Below are 11745 nucleotides of genomic sequence, written 5' to 3' on the forward strand. Positions count from 1 at the left end.
CAGTACAATAACACTACAGTTACACTACAACGCAACTCAGCTACAGTACAATAACACTACAGTTACACTACAACACACAATACAGCTACAGTACAGCTACAGTACAATAACACTACAGTTACACTACAACACACAATACAGCTACAGTACAGCTACAGTACAATAACACTACAGTTACACTACAACGCAACTCAGCTACAGTACAATAACACTACAGTTACACTACAACACAATACAGCTACAGTACAGCTACAGTACAATAACACTACAGTTACACTACAACACACAATACAGCTACAGTACAGCTACAGTACAATAACACTACAGTTACACTACAACGCAACTCAGCTACAGTACAGCTACAATACAATAACACTACAGTTACACTACAACGCAACTCAGCTACAGTACAGCTACAATACAATAACACTACAGTTACACTACAACGCAACTCAGCTACAGTACAATAACACTACAGTTACACTACAACGCAACTCAGCTACAGTACAATAACACTACAGTAACACTACAACACACAATACAGCTACAGTACAGCTACAATACAATAACACTACAGTTACACTACAATGCAACACAGCTACAGTACAGCTACAGTACAATAACACTACAGTTACACTACAACACAACACAGCTACAGTACAGCTACAATACAATAACACTACAGTTACACTACAACGCAACTCAGCTACAGTACAGCTACAATACAATAACACTACAGTTACACTACAACACACAATACAGCTACAGTACAGCTACAATACAATAACACTACAGTTACACTATAACGCAACTCAGCTACAGTACAATAACACTACAGTAACACTACAACACACAATACAGCTACAGTACAGCTACAATACAATAACACTACAGTTACACTACAACACACAATACAGCTACAGTACAGCTACAATACAATAACACTACAGTTACACTACAACACAACACAGCTACAGTACAGCTACAATACAATAACACTACAGTTACACTACAACGCAACTCAGCTACAGTACAGCTACAATACAATAACACTACAGTTACACTACAACACAACACAGCTACAGTACAGCTACAATACAATAACACTACAGTTACACTACAACGCAACTCAGCTACAGTACAGCTACAATACAATAACACTACAGTTACACTATAATGCAACACAGCTACAGTACAATAACACTACAGTTACACTACAACGCAACTCAGCTACAGTACAATAACACTACAGTTACACTACAACACACAATACAGCTACAGTACAGCTACAGTACAATAACACTACAGTAACACTACAACACACAATACAGCTACAGTACAGCTACAATACAATAACACTACAGTTACACTACAACGCAACTCAGCTACAGTACAGCTACAATACAATAACACTACAGTTACACTACAACGCAACTCAGCTACAGTACAGCTACAATACAATAACACTACAGTTACACTACAACGCAACACAGCTACAGTACAGCTACAATACAATAACACTACAGTTACACTACAACACACAACACAGCTACAGTACAGCTACAGTACAATAACACTACAGTTACACTACAACGCAACTCAGCTACAGTACAGCTACAATACAATAACACTACAGTAACACTACAACACACAATACAGCTACAGTACAGCTACAATACAATAACACTACAGTTACACTACAACGCGACACAGCTACAGTACAGCTACAATACAATAACACTACAGTTACACTACAACGCAACTCAGCTACAGTATAGCTACAATACAATAACACTACAGTTACACTACAACACAACACAGCTACAGTACAGCTACAATACAATAACACTACAGTTACACTACAACGCAACTCAGCTACAGTGCAGCTACAATACAATAACACTACAGTTACACTACAACACAGCTACAGTATAGCTACAATACAATAACACTACAGTTACACTACAACACACAATACAGGTACAGTACAGCTACAATACAATAACACTACAGTTACACTACAACGCAACTCAGCTACAGTGCAGCTACAATACAATAACACTACAGTTACACTACAACACAGCTACAGTATAGCTACAATACAATAACACTACAGTTACACTACAACACAACACAGCTACAGTACAGCTACAATACAATAACACTACAGTTACACTACAACGCAACTCAGCTACAGTACAGCTATCATCAGCATCTATAACGAGGATGGAAAACGCCTACAGCTTCTGTTATGCACACACACACACACTGAACACACACACTCACACACACACACTGAACACACACACACACACACACTGAACACACACACACACACACTCACACACACACACTGAACACACACACACACACACACACACACACACACTGAACACACACACACACACACACTGAACACACACACACACACACTCACACACACACACTGAACACACACACACACACACACACACACACACACACTGAACACACACACACACTCACACACACACACACTGAACACACACACACACACACACTCACACACACACACTGAACACACACACACACACACACTCACACACACACACTGAACACACACACACACACACTCACACACTCACACACACACACTGAACACACACACACTCACACACACACACACTGAACACACACACACACTCACACACACACACACACACACACTCACACACACACACACACACACACTGAACACACACACACACACTGAACACACACACACACACTGAACACACACACACTCACACACACACACACACACACACTGAACACACACACACACACTGAACACACACACACTGAACACACACACTGAACACACACACTGAACACACACACAGAACACACACTAAACACACACGCACACACACACACTGAACACACACTAAACACTCTAAACACACACACACACTAAACACACACACACACACACTGAACACACACTAAACACCCAACACACACTAACCCTCAGCACTAACCGAATGAACACAAACACACACTGAAAACACACACACACACACACAACACACACACTGAACACACACACACACACACACACACACACACTGAACACACACTAAACACACACACACTGAACACACACACACACACACACACACACACTGAACACACACACACAGAACACACACTAAACACACACTAAACACACACACACACACACTGAACACACACTAAACACTCTAAACACACACACACACTAAACACACACACACACACACTGAACACACACTAAACACCCAACACACACACACACTACACACACACACACACACACACACACACACACACACACACACACACACTGAACACACACTAAACACTCTAAACACACACACACACTAAACACACACACTAAACACACACACACACACACACACTAAACACACACAGAACACACACTAAACACTCTAAACACACACACACACACTAACCCTCAGCACTAACCGAATGAACACACACACACACTGAACACACTGAACACACACACACACACACACACACTAAACACACACACACACACTAAACACACACACACACACTGAACACACACACACACACACACACACTAAACACACACACACACACACACACACTGAACACACACACACACACACACACACTAAACACACACACACACACACACACACACACACACACACACTGAACACACACTAAACACTCTAAACACACACACACACACTAACCCTCAGCACTAACCGAATGAACACACACACACACTGAACACACACACACACACACACACACTGAACACACACACACACACACACACACTAAACACACACACACACACACTAAACACACACACACACACACACACACTTAGCATCAGTGCATAACCCTGAAACAGCTAATAAACCCTGTCCCCGCTGATCAGTCTGAGCTACTCAGATCAGCCTGAGCTGTTCTGGTCAGTCTGTCTACACTGATCAGTCTGAGCTGTTCTGGTCAGTCTGTCTACACTGATCAGTCTGAGCTGTTCTGGTCAGTCTGTCTACTCTGATCAGTCTGAGCTGTTCTGGTCAGTCTGTCTACTCTGATCAGCCTGAGCTGTTCTGGTCAGTCTGTCTACACTGATCAGTCTGAGCTGTTCCGGTCAGTCTGTCTACACTGATCAGTCTGAGCTGTTCCGGTCAGTCTGTCTACACTGACCAGTCTGAGCTGTTCCGGTCAGTCTGTCTACACTGATCAGTCTGAGCTGTTCCGGTCAGTCTGTCTACACTGATCAGTCTGAGCTGTTCCGGTCAGTCTGTCTACACTGACCAGTCTGAGCTGTTCCGGTCAGTCTGTCTACACTGACCAGTCTGAGCTGTTCCGGTCTGTCTGTCTACACTGATCAGTCTGAGCTGTTCCGGTCAGTCTGTCTACACTGATCAGTCTGAGCTGTTCTGGTCAGTCTGTCTACACTGATCAGTCTGAGCTGTTCTGGTCTGTCTGTCTACACTGATCAGTCTGAGCTGTTCTGGTCTGTCTGTCTACACTGATCAGTCTGAGCTGTTCTGATCAGCCTGTCTACACTGACCAGTCTGAGCTGTTCCGGTCAGTCTGTCTATGTTGGTCAGGGGTCTAATCAGTTGTTCTGGTTTTCCTACCTTTTCCGTATCTCCCAGCGGTCAGTCTGTTTTTGGCTGCTTTGGCGCGGGACTCCCTCTCCCTGATCAGCCGCTCCACCTCGTCCCGAGATAGTTTCTGCAGGACCACCACGGGTTTCACGCTCTTCTTCGTCTCAGGCTCCGCCTCCAGCCGCTCCAGACATACACGCGGTTGCTTCCAGCCCAGGGACAAGCCCACCGCTTCCCCTGGCCCCGCCCCCTCTGGCTCCTTAAAGCCAGAGTTCTCCCCGAGCCCGTAAGCAGGAAGCTCGCCGGGTTTGCTGTCGTCCCCGTCATCATGGCGACCCTCAGGCCTGCGCTTCTGCCGTGGGGCGTCTGCTTGCCTGTCATCATGGCGACTGCCACGCTGGAGCGGTTTGGGTGTCACGCCCTCCTGAGGCTCCTGTGGCCAGTGGCGTGACCCACAGCCATCTTCAGCCCCGCCCACGGCGCCGCCCTCTGCAAGGACTAGTCGATTACCCAGAGCAACGCCCCCACAACCCCCTGCGCCGGGCTCCTGGGGGTGGGAGTCCTGCTTCCGCTTCTTCAGGGGCTTATCTACAGAGAGATGCACCAGAAAACCTAACTGCTTGGTTTTTTATTGCAAAATTATTTTCATAATTACAATTAATACACAAACATCACTGAAGAAGACATGCAACACAAAAGACACTGAGATTTTTATGACTGAAAACCAAAATCAAGTGTTACAATTTGCCCAAAAATCACTGACCTTTGTCCTGCACCTCTTTAGCAGTGCGGTCGGTTTCCATGGCCGCCTCACTCTCCATTCTCTCGATGGCGGCTAGGGCCTCCACCAGCTCCCCCTCGGGGTCGGAGCCCGTGAAAACTCCGCCCAGCTCCGCCTCCACCGCCGCCCGCGACCGCGCCTCCCGCCCCTTACCACCATCCTCACCCGGGGAACCCACCATATCATACACACCCCCCTTCTCTCCATCACCGCCATTCAGACCCCGCCCCTTCTCCACCGAGCCCAGCAGGAGCTCCGCCTCCTGAGGGGGCGTGTAGGGCGGAGACGACTGCAGCAGGGGCGGAGCTCCTGAAAAACTCCTCATCACGTCCTGATGGAGAGAGTTTAACATTCACTCTACAGACCAAAGCAGACACTTAAAAATAAACGGGTTTAGACCCTCGGCCCACAATCGACCCGGCGACCCTTATACATCAAAGCTGCATACAATCACACCTGAACGTCAAATTTCACACACAGTTCTGCTATTCATTAACCTCATCTTTGGAGCATCTGTGCGATTAAACTCCCGTCTGGAACGAGTGTGTGGAAATCTGAACATGAATGTTTTAATAACCAGACTAATTGTTTGATCTGCGGTTAACCTGAACTATGATCAACAGCATCCACAACATCAGTAACAAGAAGAAAAACAGAAACCGAGACTAACACTAACGTTCTGGGCGCATGGCCCGTTCAGAACGTATTTCACAAGCGCGCTGGTGTAAACGAATGCTGCAACTATTCTATTTTAAATTACACTGCTCCTTTTCTATCCTACTGACTCCGCCCACAAAATAAAGGACACAGAACAGAGCAAGTGTCAGACACTGGAGTGCCACAGTGTTTAAATATGATATTTTACAAACACCATCACGGTCACATCGTTCCACCCTCTTAAAAACACGGACGATTTATTCTCTCACATCTTATTCTTTCCAGCGGTTGTAATTTAAACACTACACAGTTTGGTCAGTAGGAGGAGCAGTGCACTCACCTCCCCACCTCAAACTCCGCCCACGAGCACTGTCATTGGTTCGCAAGCTGCTGAATGCTGTCATTTTATTGGCTCCCTACCGAAACATCTGCATGAATTAGGGCGTCTCATGTAAACGATATGTAAATGAGGCGCTGGTGACCTCACACGCTGCAGCTGATTCCCCTCTCGTTTCCACGTCGTACGAATGTTTCACAAATCAGACTCAGAGCAGTTTGTACATCATTAAAGTGTCAAATCTGCTCTTTTGTACTCAGCTTTGATGCACAAGCGCTTTCAGAACACCATTTTTCTGCACGGTAATGTTGTTATTATTTGTTCCTGTTTTGCATTAATAAGTGGGTGTAATTCTTTTATTTGATGCTGTTTTTGCTGCTGCTACTATTAAAAGTAATAAACAAGAAGACGGTCAGTACCTTACTGTCCAGCGGATTCCTCACACCGCCAGGAATCATGGGACTTGCTACAGAACCTGGAGAAAAGGCGAGATGGGGGGAGTAAAACAGAGGAAAACAGAGACTCTCGGCTGTCTGAGCTGCTGACCGGTGTGCGCAGAGAGGACTCTTATTTCTGGACTAAAAGCTCCTTTAAACCTTCAGATTAACGTGACCTCGTCGTTTCCACAGATGCGGCTAAACCCTCACGTTATCCGTTAGCTGTGTCAGCCTCGTAGCTCCAGAGCTCGGACCTGCCGACGTTGGGAAAACATTCTGCGCAGAAAAACGTTTAAAAAAACGTAAAGCTTAGTTCACGTTTCACACCGCAGCCCTTAGCATGACGACATCTGGGGGACGAACCCAGCGCTATGACCGGTTGAACTCTTCTTCTTTGGTTTATCAGAAGGCTGGACGCTGCGGTCAGATTTGAGTGCTGCATGTGCACAACTGAACCGACAGGTGTCTCCAGCTTTTTGTGCAGTTTGGAGCGACAAATCATACCAGCGGACTTCGATGTCAAAACGCGAACCTGTTACGCAAAATGTGAGCAGATCTGAGAGTTACAGCTAAAGAATCAAACTTCAGACACCGAACGCGTCTCGGCTGATAGGCTCCACCACAATCAGGGGTTTTAATGACGTGTGTCAGTCGCTCAGTGTGAGTGATCAGGGCTGCAGGTTAATGAGGTAAGTAAGGCGAGGCAGGTCATGCCAATTATCAGGAACCTGGTTTGTCATGAGTTTAAACGCCAGTGTGGCTCGTTACAGAGTAAGCGATGTTATTTATACTGTGACTTCGGCTGATAGAAAGTTAGAGCGCTCGTTCAGCCCAGAGTGTGAACTTCAGATTACAAAATAATACACGGTTAAAAAACCGTACGGTAAAACCAGAAGAAACAGAGCCTTAAGTGAACGATCGGTACATCCTCGCTGATCAGTGTGGGATTAAATAATCCGAAACACAGATGAAACACTGGCGCTCCTCGCATCTCTGAGCGCCGCTGGAGTCGGGGAGGAGCTCTAATTTTACAGGAACGTGGTGTTCGGTGCGTACCTTGCTGCAGGTGTTGAGGCTGGCTGTAGGTGGGGGGGTGGGGGTACTGCCTGTACGCGGTGACGGGGCTCTGAGGCGTGTAAGGGCTCGGCACCGGACTCGTCTGCTGAGGGAGGAAACGGCCACCGGACCCCGTCTGACCTGTGACAAACCGCCTACGACACACACACACACACACACAGAGTCAGCGGACCGCTGAGCTCAGGGGGTCCTGATCAGCACAGACAGACGGGTCCTCACCCTGACGGGCTGTGGGTCACCGAGCCCTGCTGGTAGTTGTTGGAGGCCGGACTGCCCTGCATGGCATTATGGGTCACCTTGAAGGGTGGCGCCATCTGCTGCTGCGCTAAACCTGATAAAACACAAACGGAAAGTCAACCAAACAGGTTATATTTCACACACTGTGCTGCACCAAACCCAGCCAAACAGGACCAATTAGGCTCTGTTTGTAGCCAAACTTGCAGTTGGGAAGTGTTTTAAAGTGCTGATGGTCAGAAAAGCACAGTGTGACACAATATATCACCATAACCACAGTCACCACACTCAGCTCTACGCTAAACTCTCCTAATGGGTTCTCTGGAGTGATGGAGCTCAATCCAGCACCTTTGGGATGAGCTGGAGATCCAGAGCTGACCATCCAACATCAGCACCTGACCTCACTAATGCTCAATCAAATCCTCACAGCAATGTTCAACACCTAGAAGCCTCAGAAGAGTAGAGGCTGTTACTGCAGCACAGGCTCCCTGTTAACACCCTTTATTCTGGAAGAAGCTCAGGAGGAGCAGGTCTGCAGTCTCACCGGTCTGCGTGCCGTACTGGGGGGCGGGCGGCGCGCTCTTCGCCCTGAAGATGCTGGGGTTCCTGGAGAGCAGCAGCTGCAGCAGAACCGGAACATCTCCCTCCAACTCATCGGTGCTCAGACTGTCCTTCAGCTCTCTGGGGGAGAACAGAGAGAGCAGCGTCACACACTGTGTCAGAGCAGCGTCAGCAGCGAGGAAGAGTCAGAGCCCGACTTCAGTACAGCGGCCGCTCTCGTCAGCTGCTCAGACAGATCTGAGACAGCGCCACAGCTCAGTCTGAGAACGGGGCCGCACTGTAAGGTCTGACTCTCCGCGTCCTCACGAGTCTGTAAGGCCCCGATAAACGCGCCGCAAAACCAGGCGCCGCCGCGTCACGGCCTGCGTTAGCGTTAGCACCATCAGTACTCACATGTGCTCAGTGGAGACCTGTGTTAGCGTTAGCACCATCAGTACTCACATGTGCTCGGTGGAGACCTGTGTTAGCGTTAGCGTTAGCACCATCAGTACTCACATGTGCTCGGTGGAGACCTGTGTTAGCGTTAGCGTTAGCACCATCAGTACTCACATGTGCTCAGTGGAGACCTGTGTTAGCGTTAGCACCATCAGTACTCACATGTGCTCAGTGGAGACCTGTGTTAGCGTTAGCACCATCAGTACTCACATGTGCTCGGTGGAGACCTGTGTTAGCGTTAGCACCATCAGTACTCACATGTGCTCGGTGGAGACCTGTGTTAGCGTTAGCGTTAGCACCATCAGTACTCACATGTGCTCAGTGGAGACCTGTGTTAGCGTTAGCACCATCAGTACTCACATGTGCTCGGTGGAGACCTGTGTTAGCGTTAGCGTTAGCACCATCAGTACTTACATGTGCTCGGTGGAGACCTGTGTTAGCGTTAGCACCATCAGTACTCACATGTGCTCGGTGGAGACCTGTGTTAGCGTTAGCGTTAGCACCATCAGTACTCACATGTGCTCGGTGGAGACCTGTGTTAGCGTTAGCACCATCAGTACTCACATGTGCTCAGTGGAGACCTGTGTGTCTGTTAGCGTTAGCACCATCAGTACTCACATGTGCTCAGTGGAGACCTGTGTTAGCGTTAGCACCATCAGTACTCACATGTGCTCGGTGGAGACCTGTGTTAGCGTTAGCACCATCAGTACTCACATGTGCTCAGTGGAGACCTGTGTTAGCGTTAGCACCATCAGTACTCACATGTGCTCAGTGGAGACCTGTTTTAGCGTTAGCACCATCAGTACTTACATGTGCTCGGTGGAGACCTGTGTTAGCGTTAGCACCATCAGTACTCACATGTGCTCGGTGGAGACCTGTGTTAGCGTTAGCGTTAGCACCATCAGTACTCACATGTGCTCGGTGGAGACCTGTGTTAGCGTTAGCACCATCAGTACTCACATGTGCTCAGTGGAGACCTGTGTTAGCGTTAGCGTTAGCACCATCAGTACTCACATGTGCTCAGTGGAGACCTGTGTGTCTGTTAGCGTTAGCACCATCAGTACTCACATGTGCTCAGTGGAGACCTGTGTTAGCGTTAGCGTTAGCACCATCAGTACTCACATGTGCTCAGTGGAGACCTGTGTTAGCGTTAGCACCATCAGTACTCACATGTGCTCAGTGGAGACCTGTGTTAGCGTTAGCACCATCAGTATTCACATGTGCTCAGTGGAGACCTGTGTTAGCGTTAGCACCATCAGTACTCACATGTGCTCAGTGGAGACCTGTGTTAGCGTTAGCGTTAGCACCATCAGTACTCACATGTGCTCAGTGGAGACCTGTGTTAGCGTTAGCACCATCAGTACTCACATGTGCTCAGTGGAGACCTGTGTTAGCGTTAGCACCATCAGTATTCACATGTGCTCAGTGGAGACCTGTGTTAGCGTTAGCACCATCAGTACTCACATGTGCTCAGTGGAGACCTGTGTTAGCGTTAGCGTTAGCACCATCAGTACTCACATGTGCTCGGTGGAGACCTGTGTTAGCGTTAGCACCATCTGTACTCACATGTGCTCGGTGGAGACCTGTGTTAGCGTTAGCGTTAGCACCATCAGTATTCACATGTGCTCAGTGGAGACCTGTGTTAGCGTTAGCGTTAGCACCATCAGTACTCACATGTGCTCAGTGGAGACCTGTGTTAGCGTTAGCACCATCAGTACTCACATGTGCTCAGTGGAGACCTGTGTTAGCGTTAGCACCATCAGTACTCACATGTGCTCAGTGGAGACCTGTGTTAGCGTTAGCACCATCAGTATTCACATGTGCTCAGTGGAGACCTGTGTTAGCGTTAGCACCATCAGTACTCACATGTGCTCAGTAGAGACCTGTGTGTGTGTTAGCATTAGCACCATCAGTACTCACATGTGCTCAGTGGAGACCTGTGTTAGCGTTAGCACCATCAGTACTCACATGTGCTCAGTGGAGACCTGTGTTAGCGTTAGCGTTAGCACCATCAGTACTCACATGTGCTCAGTGGAGACCTGCGTTAGCGTTAGCACCATCAGTACTCACATGTGCTCAGTGGAGACCTGTGTTAGCGTTAGCGTTAGCACCATCAGTACTCACATGTGCTCAGTGGAGACCTGTGTTAGCGTTAGCACCATCAGTACTCACATGTGCTCAGTGGAGACCTGTGTTAGCGTTAGCACCATCAGTATTCACGTGCTCAGTGGAGACCTGTGTTAGCGTTAGCGTTAGCACCATCTGTACTCACATGTGCTCAGTAGAGACCTGTGTGTGTGTTAGCATTAGCATTAGCACCATCAGTACTCACATGTGCTCAGTGGAGACCTGTGCTAATCCCCCTGCTAGCTGGGCAGCCAGCGCGTCGTCCCTGCAGGCCAGCAGTTGCTCCACCTCCTCCACCACCCGCACACTGTACAGCAGACTCTTGGTGGTGGTCCCCGGCAGGGGGGAGGGCAGGGGCAGCTGGTTCAGCACTGCACACACACACACACACACACACACACACACACACACTTTACATGTTTTTCTCCCACCTGAGCCGTGTTCAGCCCATCAAAA

General features: G+C 48.2%; 1 protein-coding gene across 3 annotated transcripts in view; it reads right to left on the reverse strand.

The window, feature by feature from the left end:
• Positions 1-3846: 3846 nt before the first annotated feature.
• The window catches only part of LOC118827679 (nipped-B-like protein A), a 27987-nt gene continuing 20088 nt past the window's right edge, over positions 3847-11745 (reverse strand). For 2 of the 3 annotated variants that reach the window (XM_036599117.1, XM_036599118.1), the window contains exons 3-9: positions 11495-11660; positions 8711-8847; positions 8152-8263; positions 7912-8066; positions 6838-6893; positions 5407-5755; positions 3848-5231 (exon numbers count right to left, since the gene is read on the reverse strand). In XM_036599117.1, the coding sequence (XP_036455010.1) occupies positions 4648-5231; positions 5407-5755; positions 6838-6893; positions 7912-8066; positions 8152-8263; positions 8711-8847; positions 11495-11660 (1559 nt within the window). In that variant the 3' untranslated portion in view covers positions 3848-4647. Of the gene's footprint in view, positions 5232-5406; positions 5756-6837; positions 6894-7911; positions 8067-8151; positions 8264-8710; positions 8848-9120; positions 9894-10139; positions 11374-11494; positions 11661-11745 lie in introns of those variants that run through there. The other variant, XM_036599119.1, reaches the window with a different exon arrangement.

Source organism: Colossoma macropomum, unplaced genomic scaffold (genome assembly GCF_904425465.1).
Source record: "Colossoma macropomum unplaced genomic scaffold, Colossoma_macropomum, whole genome shotgun sequence".
Lineage (NCBI taxonomy): Eukaryota > Metazoa > Chordata > Actinopteri > Characiformes > Serrasalmidae > Colossoma > Colossoma macropomum.